This window comes from Cucurbita pepo, chromosome 9, assembly GCF_057944985.1.
Source record: "Cucurbita pepo subsp. pepo isolate OVF chromosome 9, ASM5794498v1, whole genome shotgun sequence".
Lineage (NCBI taxonomy): Eukaryota > Viridiplantae > Streptophyta > Magnoliopsida > Cucurbitales > Cucurbitaceae > Cucurbita > Cucurbita pepo.
This window is the reverse complement of record NC_141806.1, coordinates 12,108,628-12,133,819: the sequence shown is the minus strand read 5'-3', so window position 1 is coordinate 12,133,819 and position 25,192 is coordinate 12,108,628. Positions and strand designations below refer to the sequence as shown.

At 37.8% G+C, this 25,192-nt stretch overlaps 3 protein-coding genes and 1 non-coding gene across 4 annotated transcripts; 3 read left to right on the top strand and 1 right to left on the bottom strand.

Annotated features, from left to right (window-relative positions):
- The first annotated feature begins 7,594 nt into the window (after nucleotides 1-7,594).
- Nucleotides 7,595-10,310, top strand: LOC111802676 (U-box domain-containing protein 17-like). The gene has a single exon (XM_023687125.2). The coding sequence runs from the start codon at nucleotides 8,025-8,027 to the stop codon at nucleotides 10,149-10,151; it is 2,127 nt and encodes a 708-aa protein (XP_023542893.2). The 5' UTR covers nucleotides 7,595-8,024; the 3' UTR covers nucleotides 10,152-10,310.
- Nucleotides 10,311-12,934: 2,624 nt separating this feature from the next.
- On the top strand, nucleotides 12,935-13,014 carry TRNAL-UAG (transfer RNA leucine (anticodon UAG)). The gene has a single exon. It is a non-coding gene; the product is annotated as a tRNA-Leu (tRNA).
- A 3,404-nt stretch (nucleotides 13,015-16,418) lies between these two features.
- Nucleotides 16,419-19,143, top strand: LOC111801883 (BES1/BZR1 homolog protein 4). Its single transcript, XM_023686096.2, has 2 exons — nucleotides 16,419-16,756; nucleotides 18,265-19,143. Exons 1-2 carry the CDS (start codon nucleotides 16,541-16,543, stop codon nucleotides 19,048-19,050), a joined length of 1,002 nt encoding a protein of 333 aa, XP_023541864.1. The 5' UTR covers nucleotides 16,419-16,540; the 3' UTR covers nucleotides 19,051-19,143.
- Nucleotides 19,144-19,181: 38 nt separating this feature from the next.
- On the bottom strand, nucleotides 19,182-24,977 carry LOC111801882 (uncharacterized). Its single transcript, XM_023686095.2, has 6 exons — nucleotides 24,797-24,977; nucleotides 24,489-24,668; nucleotides 22,819-23,715; nucleotides 21,030-21,230; nucleotides 19,827-20,022; nucleotides 19,182-19,646 (listed from the first exon to the last, which is right to left on the bottom strand). The coding sequence occupies exons 2-6, from the start codon at nucleotides 24,600-24,602 to the stop codon at nucleotides 19,462-19,464; spliced, it is 1,593 nt and encodes a 530-aa protein (XP_023541863.2). The 5' UTR covers nucleotides 24,603-24,668; nucleotides 24,797-24,977; the 3' UTR covers nucleotides 19,182-19,461.
- Nucleotides 24,978-25,192: the final 215 nt, after the last annotated feature.

Sequence of the window (25,192 nt, the reverse complement as noted above, 5' to 3'; positions counted from 1 at the left end):
AGAGGTAGCTTAAAATTTTTATATATATCCTCGAATTTAAATTTTAAAAAAAAATCTCAGAAATACTCTTATCGATAGTAGGGTGTCACGGTCATGCTTGTCCAAGACATGTTGTCTATAGCTGCATGTCTGATATCCCGATCATGCTTGTTTAAGATGTGTTGTTCATAGTCGTATACTCATTCCAAACCCCTTTTACATGCTATCATCTTAGATAGATTTTTACGGTGGTCCAAATGGACCTATTACACGATCCAACGCCAAGAGATTCAAAAATGCCAAGAACAAGGTTCAAACCTACACAGGCAAAGCATAATTGATTTCAAATTTGTCTCCTTAGCCACTAAACACATCAACCTTGGTTAGAAAGTTTTGTTTTTAATGGTATAAAGTTTGTAAGGGTCAAATGGTCAATTTGATATTGTGTGGAGATTAAAGGAAATCGGGATTAAATTTCGGCTCTTTTGTCCGGAGACTATAAATACCCACACTATGTTAGATAAAAATCAGATTGGTGGATCAATGTAATTCAGATATCAAAGTGAGACGTTTTCCTTAGAAATCCGAGCATCAATTTTGTCATTTCTAAGTTTCAAGCAATTCTTATGTAGAATTGCATCCAAGCCATTCAATCAAGTTTGGATCAAATTCGATTGTGAAGTGACTCAATTTAGAACAACGTTTTCAAATCTTGCTTCTAGATCTTCGATCGTAAGAGTTAATCTAATTCTAGGCATATCTCCTAGTTGATCTAAATTTTGTATAAGGAAGTGTTAATTGCTTTGGTTCAAGGGTTATTGCTTCAACAAAAGCTTGGATGGTTGAGCTGAAGATTAGAGTTGCCCTATCGGTATGAATATTTATTGAAATCATGTCTACACTCGCAAGGGCTAAAATGCTCCAAAATGTAGAAGAGGATATGACTAGTTGTCGTTTCTTCCTACCCAAGTTATATGCTATCAAGGTCGTTGTTGTTGCTTACTCAATTTTAGCTTATAACAATACTTTCTTTCAGATTTTTTCAACATATTTCCTTTCTCACTTTTTCTAAAATATTTCTCTCAAACGTGACTCGAGGCTTGAACATACACTGACGTTGTCCGCAAAGTCCGAATTACTCACACTGATTTGTTTGCTGGGTTAGAACAAGTGCCACATAATCACTGTCTCGCTGCAGCAAGAGTGCGATTGTGACACAAAACCCGAAGAACTATTAGTTGCCACGAAAGGTTGTCGGCATGTATTATTTGTACTTTCGTATCTTCTTCATTATTTATTTTGAATTTTTCTAGACTTTTCTTTCGTTTTGTTTGGTAAATTTGAACGAGCCCGAACCAGTTTAGAGTTTTAGAAAATCGAGTCGGTATACTAATCGTCCAAGTCCCAAATGTAGTTGAACTATAAATTAAAAAACACACAATCATAAACTGCCCATTTGAAAATGGATTAAGATATTTCTTCCATAAAAAAATTAGATGTTCAAAACACAATCGATTGATCTTCATTTTGCTGGCTTTAAGTTGGGAGAAATATGTTAGGGTCGCATTGGTCGATCTAGATGAATACAAAGAACAGAATAGAGAAAATGCAAGGAGAATATTGGCTAAAGGTTTTGTATCGATGACTACAGATAGGTAGAAATTACAATTTCAAGATGACTACATATATGTGAGAAAATACAGAGAATACAGGAACTACAATTTCAAAGCTGTGCATCAGGGTATATATTATGGTTCAGCTTACAACATGTAGTTTTACCAGATCTACTGTATATAACTATCTACTAAATATATCTGTATGGGATATAACTTTTTACTCCATCTACTTTATATGTCATTTACCATATATATATAGCTTTATTATGTATAACCGTTCGACTAAGCTCTAAATAAACATAGGCTTCATAACCTAACAAAATACAACCTGATGCACATGGGCTTAGGCAACTTTGAATTGAATTGTGATCTTTACAAGCCCACACTAGAAAGATTGTCACGTGATTGTCTAGAGAATGGTTCAAAAAAAGAAGGGTTGCTTTTGAACCTCGGTTGGAGGAGAGAACAAAACATTTCTTACAAGGGTGTGGAAATCTCTCAGTAGCTTACGCGTTTTAAAAACCTTGAGGGAAAACCTGAAAGGGAAAGCCCAAAGAGAACAGTATCTGCTTGCGGTGGGTTTGAGCTGTTACAAATGTTATCAGAGCCAGACACTAGCCAGTGTGTCAGCGAGGACGTTGGGTTCCGAAGGGGGTGGATTTTGAGATCCCACATCGATTAGAGAGGAGAACGAGTGTCAGCGAGGACACTGAGCCTTGAAGGGGGTGGATTGTGAGATCCCACGTCGATTGGATAGGGGAACAGTGCCAATAAGAATGTTGAGCGCGGAAAGGAGGTAGATTGTGAGATCCCACATCGGTTGGAGAGGAGAATGAAGCATTCCTTATAAGCGTGTAGAAACCTCCCCCTAGCAAACGCACTTTAAAATCTTGAGATCGCCCGAAAGGGAAAACTATAAAAAGTACAATATCTGCTAGCGGTGGACTTAGGCTGTTATAAATGGTATCAGAACCAGACACCATATGGTGTGCCAGCGAGGACGCTGGCCCCTAAGGGGGTTGGAATTCGAGTGTGTAAACCTCTCTTTCGTACACGCGTTTTAAAAGTACAAAGACGTCTTTCATGTCTTGTCGAGATTTAGTATTTTGAGTGCATGTTACTTTCACTCATCCAATTCATCACGCAATCCAAACTGTGTAGTCAAAAACACAATGAAGGGTCACAAATTCATTAAAATTTCTTGATTCCTACATGTTTTGGCATAATTTCATGAATGTTTTTGTCTGTTTTTGCAGAGTTTGATTAGGCTTTTTCTGAAAATATATTCTGCTTGTTCAAATACGTGTTTCGTCTCTTATGAATTCACACTTTAATAGTTTCGTTCAAGTAACGAATTCTTATCATTTGAAGTGATGAATTAACCAACTTGAATGTCGTTTTTCGATATGTTTGTGTTTATGTCTCTATGTTTTTTTTTTATCTGTTCGTGAATAGTTTTTTTGTTATAGCTTTTTGAACTAAGTTCTTGAAAACCTTCTTCGAGAAGAAATGAATTGATGAAGCTAGTATTTTGAGATCTCACATCGATTGGAGAGGGGAATGAGTGTCGGCGAGGATGTTGGCCCCGAAGGGAGGTGGATTGTGAGATCCCACATTGATTGGAGAGGGGAACGAGTGCCAACGAGGATGCTGGCCCCGAAGGGGAGTGGATTATGAGATTTCACATCGGTTGGAGAGGGGAATGAAGTATTCTTTATAAGGGTGTGGAAACCTCTCCTAGTAGACGCGTTTTAAAAATCTTGAGGGGAAACCTAAAAGGGAAAGACCAACGAGGACAATATCTGCTAGTGGTGGGTTTGGACTGTTACAAATGGTATTAGAGTCAGACACTAGGCAGTGTGCCAGCGAGGATGTTGGGCCCTGAAGGGGGTGGATTGTGAGATTCTACATCGATTGGAGAGAGGAACGAGTGCCAGCGTAGACGCTGGGTCCCAAATGGAAGTGGATTGTGGGATCCCACATCGATTGGATAGGGGAACAAGTGCCAGTAAGAACGCTCGGATTCCACATCGATTGGATAGTAAGAACGAAGCATTTTTTTATAAAAATATGAAAACCTCTCCTTAGAAGACGTGTTTTAAAACCTTGAGAGAAAGCTCCAAAGAAAAAGCCAAAGAGGACAATATGTGGTGGCAGTAGGCTTGTTCTATTACAAGTACAGTTTTATACCATTAGAAGTAGAAGAGAGAAAACGACCACAAGTTGATATCTAGTGGTCGATAAATACCACGTAAATATTACATGGTTTAACCACCACGAGTTGATTTAGGTCATCGTGACCATCTATCTAGAATTCAGTATCTTTTAAGTTGTCCAAGAAGAATAGTTGAGCTACGTACAAGTTGGCTCGAACGAAAAACAAGATATCATGGTTCTATCGTGCTTCCAAAGGTATCTTGAAGAATTAAACTGAGTCGACCGAATATTAACTTTTCCTAATGTGTCTGCTTCTTTAGGGATTAAATTCTAATTTTCTCAAAACCATAGAGACTGGATTTATAATTTAACGTAAACTAACGTTTTGTTTGTAGAAGAAATACATTAAAATAAGAATATGAACACAGGAAATAATATATCTACCCATAGTTTTGAAGGTCCCATGGTCGGGCTCGTGCTTCAGCTCGACTTTATTTTTATTTTTTATATTTTCTCATTCAAATTTAAGATTAAAATATACTTAACAAGAATTGATTCTAAATGTTGAAGGTCATGAAGTATGAACACAAGCAAAGCAATTCTTGTTTATGTTTGTTCTTGTGTTGGTGTCAATGTTCAATGAATAGACATCTTTTCTACTTTATTTTTATTTCGCATTTATTCCGTCACTAATGTCCATTTGATTTAATTTTTGGGGTTGAATCATCAGTTAAAATGACCAAAATACCCTCACACTATTAACGACCATAAGCGATGACCTTTGTTGAAATCTCAAGATCAAGACTTTTACTCATATACTTTGTCTCAATCTTGAGTTAAATGACTAAAATACCCTCATACTATTAACACCTAGAAGCGATAACCTTTGTTGAAGTCTCGAGATCAACACTTTTATTCATCTATGTTTCCTCAATCTTGAGTTAAAATGACCAAAATACCCTTACATTATTAAGGGCCACAAGAGATAACCTTTGTTGAAGTCTAAACATCAACACTTTTACTTATCTACTTTCTTTCAATATTGAGTCAAAATGACTAAAATACCCTCATACAATTAACTGCCATAAACGACAAACGTTATTGAAGTATCAAGATCAACACGTTTACTCATCTACTTTCCTCAACCGTGATTAAATAACCAAAATACTCTCACACTATTAACGGAGATAAGCGGCAACTTTTGTTAAAGTCTCAAGTTCAATACTTTACCTCATCTACTTTCTCCCAATCTTCGTTAAAATGACCAAAATACCCTCGCGCTATTAACGGCCAAGAGCTACAACATTAGTTGAAGTCCAAGCTTATCTACCAATCCAATAATAGACTCAACGAGTTAGCCTAGCCAGCTAGATAACAAACAACCAAATAGAATCACGCCACGTCATCAATCTGAAAACAAGAATAAAGTCAACGGCGACAGGTCATTTGATTGAGTCCAGTCATAAGCACGGGTTCCCATGCGTTTATTTTCTTTTTTAAAAAATTAATATCTGACGTCAGCCGGCAAGATTTTGACTTTGGGGTTTCCCGCTGACATTATACTACGTGGCGCTTTTCTAATGGTAGAAAATTATCGGATCGAGACGCAACTACGTGGACGGGTAAGAATTTGAAACGTGGAAGCTTCTAATTGGCTGTTAGTCTAGTCAAACTTATCGTGGAATGGGAAAAATAAAAATTTATTATTGTACCCTTTTAAATTTGAATATTTCGCCCTTGCCCCCTCCCATACTTCACTCTTCATTAACTCCTTGACTATTTTTTTTATTTATTTTTCATTTTTTCTTAAGAAAATAGTCCAATTTCAAATAAAAAATTTTCATTTTATTATTATTATTTTTTTTTATTTTTATAATCAAATTAGTGTTTTATTTAAGGGTATTCATACGACCCAAAACCCAGACCCGACTACTTAACCTAAACCATAAAAGTTAGGTTGGATTAAAAAAAATTCAATTTAGGTGGGTTGAATTTTTTGAAAACACAAAACGGTTCGTGGGTTAACATTTTTTGGTCTGGTCGATCCAAACAACTTGAAAATAAGGTTACAACCCAACTCAACTCTACCGTACTTTAAAGATTATTTCACTTTTGTAATCGATGTTAATGATGTGCTATGACTTGTGCATTGTTGATATTTCAGTTTTATAAGATTTTAGTTATTAATGTAACATGTACAGTAGAAAAGTAATATTTTTAAGAGATAATCAAATAAACAACCCAAAAAGAAGGGTATGGTTGGATTGAGTTGTGAATTCTATTCAGATTACTTGGTCACCAATACCATCAATAAAAAATTTCAGGTTGGTTCAAATAATTTTCCTAAACTCAGGCCAACTCTACCCGTGTACACTTCGAATTTTGATTCTTGTCGACCATCGTACAAATATGAGTTTTCAATTAAATAGTTAAACGAAACATATATAATTCTTGTTGTTGGTCACGAGTCATAGTTGACATTACGTATAGGTCTTGTCAGTAGTCGCACCGTAGATTTTCATTGCTATAAGGAGGAGCTTATATCGTGGGTGATTGCAACGTCATAAGAGACGAGGACCACTCGAAGTCGCATTGTTGTTGAAGACAAGGGAATGTCATGTGAGTAAGCTCGTGTTTGAATGCCACTAATGAAAGAGAGTAGTGTCAGAATTACCTAAGAGAGTGACCTAAGATTTTTTATTTCAAAACAGTATGTTGCGGTAACTACTATACAATTCTTTTTAACTGAATGATTGTATATATTTCGTAACGGTAAGAATATATTTAATAATAAGAGATTATATTTTGTATATAATTTTTAAAAAAATATATATATATATAAATATATCTCGAACAAGTCTTCGAACCCGTATACATCCGTGGTAACGTGAAAATATACCAAATATTTATATTAAAAAAACATAACCTATAAAATATTAAAATGATTTGAGAAAAAAAAAAAGTAATATGGAAAGGAGTTTTCGTAAGGAAAATAAATTAAATAAAAAAAAAGAAAAGCTGAAAAGGCTATAAATGTAAATTATAAAATAAAATTAAAATAATTAATATTTAGAAGTCAACCAAGAGCGTCGTGGTCCCCACCGGCCCATCCTGTCGACAAATTTTATGCCATTAGCCAGCTCAACCACACTAACTCCTAGGCCCCATTTCTCTTAGTCAACGCTTTTTATTTATTTTTTTTTTATTTCTTTATATATAAATATAATTCCCTTTTCTTTTTTTTTCTCTATTTTTTTCCCCACATTACAAAATATAAAATAAAGAAATAAATTTTATTCATTAAAAAAAAAAAAAATATATATATATATATATATAATAAAAATATTATTTAATTGAGAGAAAGAAAAAAATTTCTATTGGTCAATAATTATATTACCCACATTTAATATTTATTTATTATTATAATTTAAATTTTTAATTTTTTTTTTATTGGTTATGGGTTATAATTATATTTTTTTAAATTATTTTAATTATAATATTTTATAATCTTTTCAAACCCTAAACCCTAAATCGCTACGAGCACTCTCCCTATCGGATAAAGCACCTCTGTTCCTTGTCCTCTATTTTCGGGTTGCTAAACTTTGGTGGGTCTCAACACGAAAAATGAATCATGCAAGGGACCGTTAAATGAGACTTATCAGTACATGATTCTAATATGAGAACGAGCTTGCTAATGGTCCATTATTGAAATAGGCGAAGATGGGGACGGAAAGACTCACCCCGTCCCATGTTGAATAGAAAGAAACTAAGTATAATTGATAGAGCGTCGGTGTAATCTCGACCCGAAAATTAGATATTCAAATTTTGGGTATTTGTGTTAGTTTGAAAATAGTTTTTTTTTCAATGGTGTTATTAAGAAAAAGAAGGAACGAATGGACGAGAATCTCTCATAAATTTATCGTCAAACCTTTGGAACATCAATCTCCAATGGTGACCGCCATTGTTAACTCATCCAAGCTCTTACAATTTCTCACTTCCATTGCTCGTACGCGGAATCCTCCTTTACTCTAATTTTTTAAAATCCCTTCCCATTCCGATTCAATCTTGTGGCGTTTTTCAACTCTCAGACGATCAACAACTCGCAGATTTTGGAGTATCCTTTGTACAAATCACAGTTCTTCGTCTCCTTCAACTCTGATTGCGATTCAGCCTTTTCTTTCTTCTCGAAGATTTTGGAGTTTTCAGTTCTGATTTGTGGTTGTCTGTTCTTAATTTTGGAAACCCTAGAATTTGGGGGTTGGTGGATTATTTATGGCTGCTGCTGCGATTTTCTCGTCTTTACGAAGAAGGAGATCGCCGTCGTTGGAGGCGTTTTTGGCTCCCGTTGATCTCTCCAATGTCGCCTTAGTTCAAACTCTAGGGATCGTTGCGACGGAGCTCGTTTCGCGATTTTCAGAGAAGTCTTTCTTCTTTCAGCGAAGAAATTCCCGATCTCTGATTAGGAAACTTGAGGTTTGTCTCGTATTTTTGGATTGCTTGAAGGATATTGATGCGACTTTGCCTCACACTGCGTTGCTCTGTTTGAAAGAGCTTTATTTATTGTTGTATCGATCTAAAATACTTCTTGATTATTGCTCTGAATCAAGTAAGTTATGGCTGTTGCTTCAGAACCAGACGATTTCAGGACATTTCAATGATTTGAATTTGGAATTGTTGACATTTTTAGATGTTTTTCCTCTTGAGGAAGTGGAATTAGGAGTGGATGTTAGAGAACAGGTTGAGCTTTTGCAGAAGCAATTGAGAAGGACGAGGATGTTCGTCGATGAACACGTCGAGACGTTGAGGACTCGTTTCCTTTCGTTTCTTGACGAGTTTGAGAACGGTCTGCTTCCGAATCAGAGGGAATTGAGGGAGTTTTTCGTGGATAAGTTGGGGATTCGGAATGCGAAGAGTTGTAGAACTGAAATTGAGTTTCTGGAGGAGCAGATCGTCAATCATGATGGCGATGTCGAGCCCACCGTAGCGGTGTTGAACGGTTTCGTTGCTTTTACGAGATATAGCAGGTTTTTCCTCTTTGGATTTGAGGAAGATGATATTGATTCAGGAGCAGCAAACCAGAAGAAGCTGAAGAAGAATTTGATTATGCAGGAGATTGCTGATACGTTCTTAACAATTCCAAGGGATTTTTGCTGCCCAATATCTCTGGATTTGATGAAAGATCCGGTGATCATTTCTACAGGTCAAACATATGATCGTAGTTCGATCACGAGATGGTTGGAAGAAGGGCACAACACTTGCCCGAAATCAGGGCAAATGCTCGTCCATACCCGTCTCGCTCCGAACCGTGCGTTAGGGAATTTGATCATGCAATGGTGTATAGCACATGGAGTTCCTTATGATCCACCAGAGGGGATGGATGCATCTGTAGAAAGTTATGCAATGGCTTCTCCGACACGAGCTGCTCTCGAAGCCAACCGAGCAACAGCTATGATTCTTATTCAACAGTTATCAATTGGGTCACAGGATGCGAAGACGATTGCTGCTCGTGAGATTCGTTTGTTGGCGAAAACGGGGAAAGAAAACCGTGCTTTCATCGCCGAAGCTGGTGCCATCCCTCATCTCCAAAAGTTGCTGACTTCCCCAAACCCAGTAGCACAGGAGAATTCTGTAACAGCTATGCTTAACCTTTCAATATATGACAAGAACAAAAGTTTGATTATGAGCGAGGTAGGGTGCTTAGGATCGATAACCGAAGTGTTGAGATCTGGACATAGTACCGAAGCACGGGAAAACGCTGCGGCTACGTTATTCAGCCTCTCTGCAGTTCATGACTACAAGAAGAGAATAGCAGAGGAGGGTGGTGCAGTTGAAGCCTTAGCAGGGTTGTTGAGAGATGGTACCCCAAGAGGAAAGAAGGATGCTGTAACAGCTTTATTCAACCTCTCGACTCACACGGAGAACTGCGTTCGGATGATCGACGCTGGGGCAGTAACAGCTCTCGTAGAAGCACTGGGGAATGAAGGTGTTGCTGAAGAAGCAGCAGGTGCATTGGCCTTGGTTGTTCGACAGCCGATAGGGGCTGAAGCAGTCGGTAAAGACGAGAGAGCTGTAGCAGGATTAATGGCAATGATGCGATGTGGAACACCAAGAGGAAAAGAGAACGCAGTAGCAGCTTTGCTCGAGTTATGCCGGAGTGGCGGAGCTGCCACGACCGAGCAGGTGTTCAAGGCTCCTGCATTGGCTGGGTTACTCCAAATGCTCCTATTTACCGGTACCAAGCGAGCAAGAAGAAAGGCTGCTTCGCTAGCTAGAGTGTTCCAAAGATGCGAGCAAGTCACAATGCATTATGCCTATGCAAGTAACTCGACCCCTAACAGGGATTCGAGCTTCCCTAGCGAGGTGTCTGTACCGATATCCATATCGGTACCCGTCGTATAGTCACACCGGTCACCATTGTCTATAGTCTTCGAGCTTGTCATATGGTTTCCACAATTTTGATCAAATGTTTTACAGATTCTTTAATTGAAATTTAGAATGGAAGGATTATTATAGCACAACCAATTCCATATTTTATGAAACAATGGTTAGTATTAATCATGTAATATTGGCAAAAATGGAGACCCTGTTACTAAATACTTAAAACTATTGCATTCCCTGTAAAAAATTCATCACTTTGTAAGTGGTTAAAGCAATGATAAAAAAATGGTGGGGCTTGGCCTCACCACCCGTGTACTGCAGTACAATGCAATGAGTAGAAGGAAAAAGCACACAAAGTGGGAGAGAGTTGGTCGTTTTGTCCAGCAACCGTTGTAGATGTAACGGCCCAAGTCTATCGCTAGCAGATATTGTCTTCTTAGGGCTTTCCCTCTAGCAGATATTGGCAACCGTTGTAGATGTAACGGCCCAAGTCTATCGCTAGTAGATATTGTCTTCTTAGGGCTTTCCCTCTAGCAGATATTGTCTTCTTAGGGCTTTCCCTCTCGAGCTTCCCCTCAAAGTTTTTAAAAGGAGTATGTTAGAGAGAGGTTTCTACACCCTTATAAATAGTGGTATCAGAGACAGACATCGGGTGATGTGCCAGCGAGGAGGTTGAGCTCCGAAGGGGGTGGACATGAGACGGTGTGCCAGTAAGGACTCTGGGTTTCGAAGGGGGGTGGTTGGAAAGGAGAACGAAATGGGGGTGGATTGGGGGGTCCAATATCGATTGGAGAAAAGGGAACGTGTGCCAGCGAAGACACTGAGCCCTGAAGGGGGGTGGATTGTGAGATCCCACATCGGTTGGAAAGGAGAACGAAATGGGATGGATTGGGGGGTCCAACATCGATTGGAGAAAAGGAAACGTGTGCCAGCGAAGACACTGAGCCCTGGAGGGGAGTGGATTGTGAGATCCCACATCGGTTGGGAAAGAGAACAAAACATTCTTTATAAGGGCGTGGAAACCTCTCCCTATCAGACGCGTTTTAAAAACCTTGAGAGAAAGCCCGAAAGGGAAAGTCCAAAAAGAACAATATCTCTTAGTAGTGAGTTTGGGCTATTACAAATGGTATCAGAGTCGGACATCGAGCGGTGTGCCATCGAGGACCCTAGACTCCAAAGAGGGGGTGGATTGTGAGATCCCACATCGATTGGAGAGAGGAATGAGTGCCAGCGAGGACGCTGAGCCCCGAAGGAGTGGATTGGGGGGTCCCACTTCAATTTGAGAAAAGGGAACGAGTGTCAGCGAGAACGCTAGGCCCTAAAGAGACGTGAATTATGAGATCCCACATCAGTTGAGAAGAGGAACAAAACATTCTTTATACGAAACTTGAAGGATCGAGTTGAATTTGGGGTGGTTGAGGTAGTTGATTAGAACATTCTATCATGTCCCACAAAGTGATGAATGAATTTAAAAGAAAACTAGGAAGTAAGAGAAGAATAAATGAGAGTGATATTCTTTTTATGTGTTTTCTAAAGTAATTTAGTTAAATAAGGAATGAGAAACTTGAAACTAAGATATGAAGTGTTTCAAACAGAATATGATTCCTTTGAAAACTATAAAAGTGATCATAGAATTTCATAATGATGTCACAATAAAGAACCAAATTTTGGGTGATGGGTAACCATTCATAATGAAAATGGAGAATAATTATGTTTTCTCCATTTTCATTCCTTGTACGGATACAATTGACGTTTTTTTTGTTTCCTCCTGGTTCGGTAAGTTGAGTGTAACCGTCTAAGTCCACCCCTAGAAGATATTGTTCCTCTCTTCAATCGATGTGAGATCTCACAATCCTCCCCCCTCACCCCCTCTCGGTACCCAACGTCCTCGCTGACATTCGTTTCCTTTTTTAATTGACGTGGGACCCCAATCCACCTTCCTTCGGGACCTAACGTCCTTACTGGTACACCGCCTCGTTTCCACCCCCCTTCGAGGCTCAACATCTTCGTTGGTATATTGCCCGGTGTATAGCTTTGATACCATTTGTAACGGGCCAAGCCCACCGCTAACAGATATTATTTGCTTTGGGCTTTTTTTTTATTCTTTCTTTTTTCTTATATATGATCCACCAATGACCCAATCGATTTGTGACCCACACAATGACCTATCCATAACTCAATCCAAGTGCCAACACACGAGACAAAACCATGTTTCTCTCCCAACTGTGGCTCATGCTACAGTTCGCTCCCTGCACACGAGACAAAACCATGTTTCTCTCCCAACTGTGGCTCATGCTACAGTTCGCTCCCTGCAGTTGGCTTCAGTTGGTGCAAGATTTAAGCTCTGGTTCAAAAAGGCGTGGGTTCAAATCTCATAGTTATGATCTTTAATAATTATTTTTCATGAAATTGTTTAATATTAAATTTATATTAAAGAAAATAGGTCAAAAGTTAGCTTCCGAACGTGAATCTGAACCTGCTGCTAATCTCCTGAACTACAGACTCGAGAATAAACCATGCTAGGCTCAGACACCCAGCAGCTTGCCTCAAACGCGACCTTGGCCCAACATGCAAGTCTCGAACCTCGCTCTAAACGTTGCCTCGGCCCAATAGCGACCTCAACCAAACAACACTCCTCGATCCAAAATACAATCCACCAATGACTCGATTTGTAACCCACACGTTGACCTATCCATAACTCGATCCAAGTGCCTACACATGAGACTTAACCATGTTTCCCTCCTAGTTGTGTACGGCTCACTCCCTGCAGTTGGGTTTCACTTAGCTAATTTATTTTGCATCAAGGCAATTTGGCCGAGTGGTCTAAGGCGCCAGATTTAGGCTTTGGTCCGAAAGGGCGTGGGTTCAAATCCCACAGTTGTCATCTCTAATAATTGTATTCCACAAGTCTCCAACCCCGCTCTAAACGTTGCCTCGGCTCAATAGCACCCTCAGCCAAACGACACTCCTTGACCCAAAATACGATCCACCAATGACCCGCTCGATTTGTGACCCACACATTGACCTATCCATAATTTGATCCAAGTGAGATTCTAATTAAAATTACCTTGTTTTTTTATTTTTAATTCATTAAAATGTATAGAAGTTAAAAAGAAGAAGTTGACTTGGTCAGAATAAAAGATAAAATTCGGAAAAAAAAAAAAAAAATTTGAAGTTTATTGGCGCGTGAGAAAGTGTCGCGTCCAATAATTGTTAGGTTTGACTTGAAAGTTTACAAAATCGAAATGGAACCGAAACGACACCGCTTCGTTGTCAGTAGATAATCAACCCCGTCATCAATTTTAACGGACAGGATGTAACTACACGTGGGCCCCTTATAATCCAACCTGGAAAATTATTAAATTAAAAAATTAGAGAAGAGAAAAAAAAAGAAAAGTGCACGATAATTAATAATACTCCCAGCACTCGCCGGACCCTTCCTCAACTTTCATTACAGTTTTATTATTGAATTCAGGTCCGCGGCGCACGTGTGAACGCTTCACCACCCCCACTAATTTTAAAGATTAAAAAAATATAAATATATAATCTATATATTTAAGTTTTCTCATTTATTTAAAAAATATATCGATTATTTTAAAATTTTAATATATCTTTCTAATTTTTATAAAAATTTAAAAAACTATTTTGAATTAATAAATTTATTAAAATATTAGATATTTTTTTTTTGACGTTATTTATTTAAAAATCATCCTGTCATTATGTCATTGTCATATTTAAATTTTGTCTTATATTAAAACTTTTAAATTTTAGCTAAATTAATAATATATATATATATATAATAGTTAAATTATAATGGTTTCTAAGGGCTTAATTTTTAAGACTTATAATTCCATTTATTTTAATTATACAATTATTCATTAATATTTTTTAAAAACAAAAATGATAAAAAAAAATCATATTAGTTGAATTACTCGTATATTTATATATAAAAATAAATTATTTCTGAACACTCTTATACCACGTAAACTCATCTCTGACCTACGTGTTTAGATCATCGTCACTTACCGTTTTCGTGATCGTGCTTTACCATTTAACAATGTATGGATCTCAACATTTAGGTATCAAATCAAAAATATTTCGTGTCCCCAAATTTCGATTCAAATATTTTTTTGTAAAGAAAAATTCCAAAAATTGAAAAATATTCAACGGGAAAGATGAAAAGACTCGCCTTGGATTTTTATTCGGCGGTGATGTAAACCCCGGGTTTTCTTATCACTTCTCCAAAGGTTAAAGTGATCAATGACTGGATTCATGCCACGTGTGCTTAGGGGGGTAAAATCTGAGAAGCGAAAATTAAGGGTGGCGCCTACAGCCGGGACCACCGTAAGCTCTGGGAGACCGGTACACGTGGCTGAAATGTGATCATCCATGATCGGTTGTGATTCGTCGGGAAAAAGACATCGATTACGGCGTGATTCTCACGTGACCGAGCCGTGGGATAGGGCTTGAGCCTAATTAAAGGCAGTCTCTGTAGGGTAGGGTGTCCCCCGGAGAAAATTATAAATTATAAATTATATAAATTAGCGATTTAGTTTTAATCTCCACCGTTGATAATTATAATTTTTACTTCATAATTTTATTTTAATGGTGTTTAATAAATTTAATATTTAATAGATTTATAATTTCACCTTAAAAAAAAAAAAGGAAAAAATCCATAAAATATTTTAATTTTGAAGGTGGGATCCATAAATATTTTATTTTTTATTTTTTTAAAATTAAATTTAAAAATACTAATTTCATCTATAATTTTCTTTTTGTTATATAAAATTCGGCCTTGAAATATTCATTTGATTTTTACTTTTTTATTTCTGGTAAATAAAATAAAATGATTATTAAAGGGATTTTTATTTTCTTTTTACATTTTAATTCTTATGGAAAAAAAATATAAATCGTGGTTTTTAGATTTAAAATATAATTTTTATAGCTGTAAATATGTTAATTTTAATTTAAGAACAATCATTTAATTTAAAAATTTATGTTATTTACCGTTTACAAATAAATTAAATTATTTTTTATTTTGAAATTTAAATAAAATTTCAAATATGGTGGTTTAAAAATATTAAGAGTTAAAATAAAAATTAAAGGATAAATAATTATTAATTATCATTTCTATAATATTGGCTTAATAGTAACCATTACAATTATTTTATACATTTTAATTAGGCATTTGAATGAATAAGTGATGTTTTGAATAAAGTTTTAGATTAAAAAATAAAGCATGCTTTTATTTTTTATTTTTAAATATTTCTCTTAATTAAGTTTCTAAATTTTAATTTTATATTTATTAAAATTTAGATTCTTAATTTTTAAATTAAATTCCATGTTTAATAAACTTTTTTCTATATTTATTATAAAATAAAAAATTTAATGTCTAATTTGACAAATTTTTATTTTCTATTTAATATATTTATTAATTAAAAAAACGTTCATTTTAATATAATTGAAATATTGATAGTTTATTAGACATTTTTAAATTTATGAGATCTAATTTACAGAGTTGGACTGTGAGCTCTATTCGGGTTACACTTCTAGGTCACCATTCAAACAAACTCGAAATTTCGGGTTGTCCAAATGATTTTCTCAACCCAACTCATGTACACTCCTAACACAAATCCCTTCTAGGTTGACTCGCAGATCTCGATTCTTGTTTACTAATGACCAACGAACACAAATTTTCTATTTACGATCATCACGAGTAACAGTCTTCATCAGCTACTAAGAGTCTTTCTCTGACATTCTACCCAATGAGTCAATCCTCGTGTAACAGCTCAAGTCCACCTGTATATTCCCCTCACAATCTACTCCTTTAGGGGCTAGCATCCTCACTGCCACACCGACCGAGCGATGTCTAGCCCTGATACCATTTGTAACAGTTCAAACCCACCGCTATCCAATATTATCCGCTTTGACCTATTACAGATCGTCGTTGTCATAACAGGTGCTAGTCAGAGGACGGGAGAAAACAAATAAATGGCTCTCTTGTAATTTCTGAGAACTAAAAGTACACACACAATGTCTCCTTCTTCTCTCTCTCTCTTCTAATTAATTAATTAATTAATATTAATTAATATTAATTAATTAATTAATATTTATTAATTTATATATATATATATATATATATATATATATATATATATATATATATATATATATATATATATATATATATATATATATATATATATATAGAGGCTCATTGGATCTTATAATAATAACACATTTTCTATATATATATATATATATAGAGGCTCATTGGATCTTATAATAATAACACATTTTCTCACTAATTTTCTCGACGAACGAACCTTCTTCGACTTCCCACCATTTTTTCACATCCCGTCGTCTTCTTCCTCTTCTCCGATCTTCATACGCTCTGCTCTGAATCTACGATGACATCAGGGAACAGAATGCCGACTTGGAAGGAGAGGGAGAATAACAAGCGGCGGGAGAGGCGCCGCCGTGCCATCGCCGCTAAGATCTTTCTCGGTTTGCGAATGTATGGCAACTACAAGCTTCCCAAGCACTGCGACAATAATGAGGTCCTCAAAGCCCTCTGCAATGAAGCTGGATGGACTGTTGAGGAAGACGGTACTACCTATCGGAAGGTACTTCACTCTTCTTCCCCCGTTTTTCGCGATCGCTTTGATTTATTTCAAATGTGATTTGTTTGATTCTTTCTTCGTTCTTCCCTTTTCAAGTTCTAGCTGAAATTGAGTCTGTTGGATTAGGGATAATTGGTGGATTAATTGATTGATTTATTGATTTATTGATTTATTGATTTGAAGTTATTGTTTCTGTAATTGCTTCGAGTATGGATCGGAATTTGTGAGAATGGTGCTAATGTGATCGGCCGGTGTTAGGACGTTGGATCTCACTCTGTAATTTTGTGATATTGTCCACACATAGTACCAAAAAATTTGGTACTGGTAGAATTGTTGTCTGCATTATGGAAGTGAGGTTGGGCGTGAATTGGTATGATTAGGGGAATTTTGGAATCATGGCCCTGTTTGAGAGTCCAACGGTCAGCTCTCAATCTCAATTCTGTTGACTGCTTTACTTTTTGATTGGAGCCCACTATGAGATTCTCTTTGGTTCAGTCCTTAGTGGAAGACGACGAGGAATCCTCTGAGTTTTTCAGACGCCAACACAGAGATGTTTCCAACACAAGGAAATGCTTCTTCGAAACCGTCAAAATTGACCTCCACTTGTCTCTGAAAGTTTAGCTACTTTCTAGGGATGAGTTTGTTCTTTCTACAGCCAAATTTTCTCCTAGATTAGAACTCTATTGTCTACTTTTGTTGGCTTCATTAATTATCCAAATCCCCTGCAAAACCTCTGTAGAAACACAAACTTTTTAGGCGCCCTTCTCAGCAAATGATGCCAATAAGAGCAAGAAAGCTTCACTGTCCAGTTCTTCTCTGCACCCACCAACCCATCCACTGATCTTTTCCTTTTAATCTCCCTTTAGTTCAGCATGCTGGTGTACAGTGGAAGGATTTCAGTGTCTGCAATTTGCTAGCAGTATCATGGAGCAATGACGGTCCCTTTTCCTTTTCGCTTGCTTTCTTTTATCTTTTACAAAATCAACTAATGGCCACTCTTACCGAGATTCTCGGGCTTCATTGAGAGACTTTTTTTCTTCCAGATAATTGAGAGCACAGCTTGATAATGGTGCTGGGCCAGAAAGCTTTGTGAAAATCTTCATTCCATTCAGCCCAATGAATATTTTCAGACCAAGAATTCACGATTCTTCTCGACTACCTGCGTTTTTTTTAATATAAAAAGCAAACCTTTTCGGTTCTTCTCGACATACTCCGTTTTCTTTTTAGCATTATAACACAAGGGACAACATGTAGTGGGGTCTTTTGTGTGTCTTTTGGCGTTACTTGTATTTGCTCATCATATTCGTCGATCTTTTATGATTTGAAACAACTTTCTTAGTTATTCATCAATCTTCTAATTGTTGAAACTGTTTTGTCCGGATTATATATTGATTCTTCCTTGTACTGTTTTACTCAAAACTTTGATGACAAGAAAAACTTAGGATGCCTTCTTTTTCAGCAATTGCTGTCGATTGTCATTCAGAACTGATAATCAGTTGGCATTTCAACAGGGATGCAAGCCTGTGGAACGTGATATCATGGGTGGATCAGCTTCTGCAAGTCCATGTTCATCGTACCAGCCGAGCCCATTTACGTCTTATAACCCAAGTCCTGCATCTTCTTCCTTCCCAAGCCCCACCTCTTCCCGTTACGCCATTATAGGCAATGGCAATACTGCCGATCCCAATTCCCTCATCCCATGGCTGAAGAACCTCTCCTCAGGTTCATCATCAGCTTCTTCCCGGCTGCCTCATTACAATCATTACATAACTGGTGGCTCTATAAGTGCGCCTGTCAGCCCTCCATCGAGCTCCCCAACTGCTCGAACACCCAGAAAACCAAATGATTGGGACAATCATCCTGCAGCTGCTCCAGCTTGGGCAGCACAGCACTTCTCATGCATGGCGACCCCACCAAGCCCTGGACGTCAGGCATTGCCTGATTCGGCATGGCCCGATAATATGCGGATTCCTCAAAGTGGACCATCGTCTCCAACCTTCAGCCTTGTGGCAAGGAATCCATTTGGATTCAAGGAGGCAATGTCTGCTGGAGGATCTCGTAACTGGACTCCTGCACAGAGTGGGACATGCTCGCCCACGGTCACTGCAGGCGCCGATCATACTTCAGATGTTCTAATGACAGATGAAAGTGTGGCGGAGTTTGCCTTCGGAAGTTGTTCGGTTGGGTTAGTGAAGCCTTGGGAAGGAGAGAGAATTCATGAGGAATGCATCTCTGATGATCTTGAACTTACACTTGGGAATTCAAGAACAAGGGTTAATCCAGTTACATCCTCTTAAATTCAAGTTTGGCAACTTTCATTGTGACTATAAGTTGTTCAAACGGTTGATCGTTTAATTCTTTCCTTGATAATCTATTTGTTGTTCTTGTTCCTTCCAAAAGGAGAACCAAATTCAAATTCCACTAATGATTGTTGAAAGGGATATTTCATTGCCATATAATATATTCAACTGGATGTCAAAGTTATACATATAAAATACTTGGGCCACTTGTTTTACACCTTTGCCCCATTTTTTCTGTACATTATGGCAGAATACAATAGATTACGGTATTATATTTACAGAAACAAAGAATGATAGTAAAGAACCGTACAGGTTTGTGTGCCTAACCAAGCAAATGGTTCAGCTGAATGACACTCCTCAAATTTTCTCATAAAGTGGATAAAGCTGATTAATTTACGCCGAGCTTCATCATTTATCAATCTTCAGATATAGATCGGCGAGAGCGTTATACAGAATGGCAGCTGCAGGTGGTCTTGGGAGTGAGCCGAGGAGAATGTCGTTGGCAATTATTGACTGATTGCCGTAGAATCGAGCATTTTCTCGTGTTCGAGTGGTAACAATACTTCCTTTTAGTGAACATCCAACAAATGCACCTGCAAGTGATACAGAAATGTTATTTACAATCAGCTCGTGTAAACTCAAAGTGACATGAGCTCGTATAAACTCCAACGTTTTTCAAACCAAAATATTGTTTCCGAATCATGGAATACCAGAAACGGCTTAAAAAACAATGTACGTTTGGAAACAATTGATGATTGATATGAAGAGCAGACCTTTACTACAACTATATGTATAACAGGAGCCAAAACCACCGTCACCAGCTCGTACATCGGCTTCAGCTGTCCTTCCGATGACTCCAACTGCAGCGCTCACGCCAGCCCCGATTGCCAGATGCATATGACCACTGAATGCATTGACAGCATCAATTGTCCGCAAGACGATTATAAAGTCGGTCAGTTCTCCTCCAATCTGTGTTAAGAGAGGCAATGGCCAAATTATAGGTTAGACGTTCACTGAAGAAGAGATCAGGATGTCACAAATTGATTTGAGGAGCAACCTTAATTCAGTATTTACTCCTTTATTGGATAAACGCCAATAAAAAAAATTAAGCATTATCTGATCCAAATTTGTTTTAAACACAGTTTAGGAGTGTCAAATTAAATGTCATTTCGCTTCTAGTTCTACTTAAAACTAAATCTAGAAAAGGTAGTTTTCATAGCCCGCGACTAACCAAACCCTCGCCTTCTGCATCCTGGTCATGTAACATGTGAGATCCCACATCAATTGGAGAGAGGAACGAGTGCCAGCGAGGACACTGGGCTCCAAAAGGGGTGAATTGTGAGATCCCATATTGGTTGAAGAAGGGAACAAAGCATTCTTTATAAGGGTGTGAAAACCTCTCCCTAACAGACAAGTTTTAAAATCTTGAGGAGAAGCCCGGAAGGGAAAGCCCAAAGAGGTCAATATCTACTAGCGGTAGACTTGGACTATTACAAATGATATTAGAGCCAGACATCAGACGGTGTGCCAGCGAGGACGCTGGACCCCGAAGGGGATGGACTGTGAGATCCCACATCGATCGGAAAGAGGAACGAGTGCCAGCGAAGATGCTGGACCCCGAAGGGGAGTGGATTGTGAGATCCCACATCGATCGGAGAGAGGAACGAGTGCCAACGAAGATGCTGGGCCCCGAAGGGGAGTGGATTGTGAGATCCCACATCGGTTGGAGGGGAAACAAAACATTCTTTGTAAGAGTGTGCAAACCTCTCCCAAGCAAACGCGTTTTAAAAACCTTGAAGGGAAGTCCGAAAGGAAAAGCTCAAAGAGAACAATATCTGTTAGCGGTAAGCTTGACTATTACATAACATTTTCACATGGTAGGATAAGCAATAGCAGAGGGATCTCTCTCTCTTTTTAATGCTTTAAAAAGAGAAAAACTTGAACTACTCGCGAGTTGTTAGAGAAGAGTTGCAAACCTGAGCTCCCCAGCCCATACCAATAGTTGAAATTGCAGATGGAGGAGACCACGAGCCATCTTCTCTACGTGCAACTACGAGACCCGTTCCTACATTGTAAGTCACCACTGCTCCCACTTTGACCGCAGTAATAATTGCTAGACCTTTTGCTTGTCCTAGAATTGCATCTGGAATTAGCTTCTCAGGCTTTAAAGAACCCACCTGAGCAACAAGAAAACACAGAAAACGTTTAGGAAAACTTGATATATAGGATCGTGGAAAAATGTACTTCTGGTCCTCGAGGTTTTGATTTGATGTCTATTTGGTCCCTAAAATTTCATAAGAAACGCTTTAATCCAAGTTTGTAAAATGATTCAATGACTTAACCTTTAACTTCAAGGAATTGTGACTAGACCGTTATCTAGTGACGTGCATTAGCTAACATCTAAAAAATTGTTGTTCTTCCTCTACAACTGTCCTAGCGCTCCAATACCCATCACAGTTCAGTCCTGTGGCAGCCCAGTCGCTCATGACTGTGGCAAGCCACCACTTCGATCTAAAATTTGCAACGACCCGAAAGAATTTTTTAAAGAAACCCCATATACATCGTTCTTAAAATCTGAACTGGCATCCATCAATGTCGTTATATCTTTTCAATTTACCAAATTACATCATCCTAGAATTCGAGCCCTCCCATTTCAATTTCGTCGTCTATTTAACCTCTCAAGTGGTAATCCATTAGGTTTTTCTCTTTGTTTTGGGTTGTTCACCACCTCTTTGACAAATGGCCACAATGGCCGATCTCTTTGAGTGTTACGTTTTTCTTCTACTTGGTTCATGAGCATTGCTCGCTTTACTCAAAACGGTTAGGAATCACGACTCTCTACAATGCTATGATATTATCCACTTTGAGCATAAGCTCTCATGATTTTGCTTTGGGCTTCCCCAAAAGGCCTCATACCAATGGAGATGTATTCCTTTACTTATAAACCCATGATCATTCCCTAAATTAGCCAACGTGGGACTCCCTCCCAACAATCCTCAATAATCCTCCCCTCGAACAAAGTACACCATAGAGCCTCCCTTGAGGCCTATGGAGACCTCGAATAGTCTCCCCTTAATTGAGGCTCGACTCCTTTCTCTGGAGCCCCCGAACAAATTACACCCTTTATTCGACACCTAGTCACTCTTGACAACGCTTTTGAGGCTCACAACTTCTTTGTTCAACATTTGAGGATTCTATTGACATGACAAATTTAAGGGCATGACTCTGATACCATGTTAGGAACCACAACTCTTCACAATTGTATGATATTGTTTCCTTGAGAATAAGCCCTCATGGTTTTGCTTTGGGCTTTCCCAAAAGGCCTCATACCAATGGAGATGTATTCTTTTACTTATAAACCCATGATCATTCCATAAATTAGCCAATGTGGGACTCCCTCCAAGGGATCCTCAAAAAAATGTGTTGGGTGTTGGGAAAGTATGGTTTTTAGGTTACATGATTTGAAGTGGAGTTATCTCTTTTTCTCAGGTTTCAGCTAAATTAGTTGCTTTTATTGTTCTTTGGCTGGTCTAGTCGATGATGGTGGTGGTCAACAACGGACTGGTGTTTGGACTTCGATAGAGAGAAGTATTAGGACTATCAAAAATGAATTATTCAAACTCCTTTTTACTTTTGAGGAATGTTCAATTCGAAGCATATGTATCAACTAAAAGAAGATTGAACCCGAAAAAGAAACAAATAAATCCTTCCAAACATAAACATAAAAGTAGTGACAGAGAACATACTTGAGACTTCAACACTTACCTTGTTATAAGCTCGAATGGTGTTTGTTGCTTTATAGATCTCATATTCCATTGACTGTCCCCAAGGAAAGTTTAACCATGACCTTAATGTACTAAGGTCCGTCAGGTCTTGGGTTGGTAGCTGTGCAGCGTTACTCACTTTGTCCATTAAATATGGTTGCACAGATTCAAGCCGTACATTACATACATCGCATACTCGTTGTGGATCTGCAACACGAAATTTTACAGGCAGCAAGCTCCTTCCTCTGGAGCAACCCCCACAAAATATTCCACCACAAAATCGGCAATGGTGCCTGGAGCACATGATTGGATGAAACTTCACACCACATAGCATGCAAGAAGCAGCAGCACTATCAGACAACCATCTAGGAGGCTCAGCTTCAAGAATTTCCTTTATATTTCCAAAATTTGCTTCAGTAAGAGAATGAGCCAATTCATTCAAAGCTTGCTCCACAAGATGGCTAGATATCCATGAAAACCTACACCCATTGTTACTCGTGGAAGCCAGCGAACCAACTTTTCCTCGAGCTGCAAGCAACATTTCTACCATCACATCCCACATTGTCAACTCTTTTTCTCCCTCAAAGCACTGGCTCCACCCCGATTCGCCATCAGGAAAGCAACCACCATTTAAGTGAAAACCTTTGGCCCACTCTTCATGATCAGTTTCAGACATGGGTGGAACAGAAATGGGTATCCAGACTCCAGTATCTTCCAACAGAGGCGAATCGTAATAGAAGCAATTCCCCCGGTTCTGATCACAAGATTTTTGCACTTCCCCAATGCTTTGGAGTGACTCAGAATCACTGTCCCTAGGTTCAACAATTTTTTCTCTTGAAGAACACGGGGGCCCTAACGAAATGTACTGCTCTTGAAAAGAATCAAGTTTTGGATAGCCCTGCAAAATATCATCATCATATGAATTGGAAACAAACATATAAATAAATTCAGTTCTGAAGCTTTATATTGGTTATCTGCACCATAATAGAGTGGTTCTGTAAAACTATTTCGAAATACACTGTCCCAAATCCCATTCTACGACTCTACAGTTTTCGAAACACTTAAAGAACACTGGGGGCCTAACGAAGTGTACTGCTCTCGAAAAGAATCAAGTTTTGGATAACCCTGCCAAATATCATCATCGTATGAATTGGAAACAAACATACAAATTCAGTTCTGAAGCTTTATATTGGTTATTTGCACCATAATAGAGTGGTTCTGTAAAATTATTTCGAAATACACTGTCCCAAATCCCATTCTACGACTCTACGGTTTTCGAAATACTTGAAGAACACTGGGGGCCTAACGAAATGTACTGCTCTCGAAAAGAATCAAGTTGTGGATAACCCTAACAAATATCATCATCATATGAATTGGAAACAAACATACAAATTCAGTTCTGAAGCTTTATATTGGTAAGCTGCACCATAATAGAGTGGTTCTGTAAAACTATTTCAAAATACACTGTCCTAAATCCCATTCTACGACTCTACGGTTTTCGTCTCGATCGAAAACTTCCTAAATCAAAGAGAATAATAACATTTTCCTACAGCTCGAACAAGAAAACATGCTTTAATATCAAATATCAATAAGGAATCAAACCAGCACCAAAATATTTGGGAAAAACCAGAACTACCACCTAATTGAACCGAAAGTTAAGCATAGACTTACCAGAGGAGAAGGGGAATTGTCAGAAATAGAATCCGGATGGAGCTCGGGAAAATCGGAAGCCAAAGTGTCGATTGCTCGGGAATTAGTCGGAGAAGACGGATGTTTCTCCTCCATCGAAGAAAATTATGAACCAAGCTCCGACTATCAAGAACGATCAATCACACGCAGACAAATAAATCCCTGAAAAATCAAAAATCACAATAAAATTGAAGAAATTGAAGAAATTGAAGAAATTCCAATGGATTCAAAAGGAAGAGGAAGAGATAAACAAATGGGTCTCCGTTGTTTTACGTCTCTCTCACTCTTACGTTTCTATGATTACAGTATGAAACCTTTGGCGTCGATGGGAATCTATCTTGGATCACAATTTAATGGAAGAATTGTTGTGAGCAACCTTGAAGTTGTGAATTTGTAGTTCGTATGCTCTGTACAAAAATACCTAATTTGATGAGAGGGAGAGACAACCAATGCTGCAAATTTGCTTCATCATTCTGTTTTGTGGATTGTATTAATAAAAATATTTATAAATTTCATATTTCATTAAAAAAATCCCCAAGTTTTAATAATATTTAATTATTTTTTAATTAAAACTAAAAAAAAATATTCTTAAATTTCCAATAATAAACTTTAAAAAAATTAATTATACTTATCAACTTAAAAAATATATATATTTATAATTTGAATTAACCTTTATAAAAAGTAAA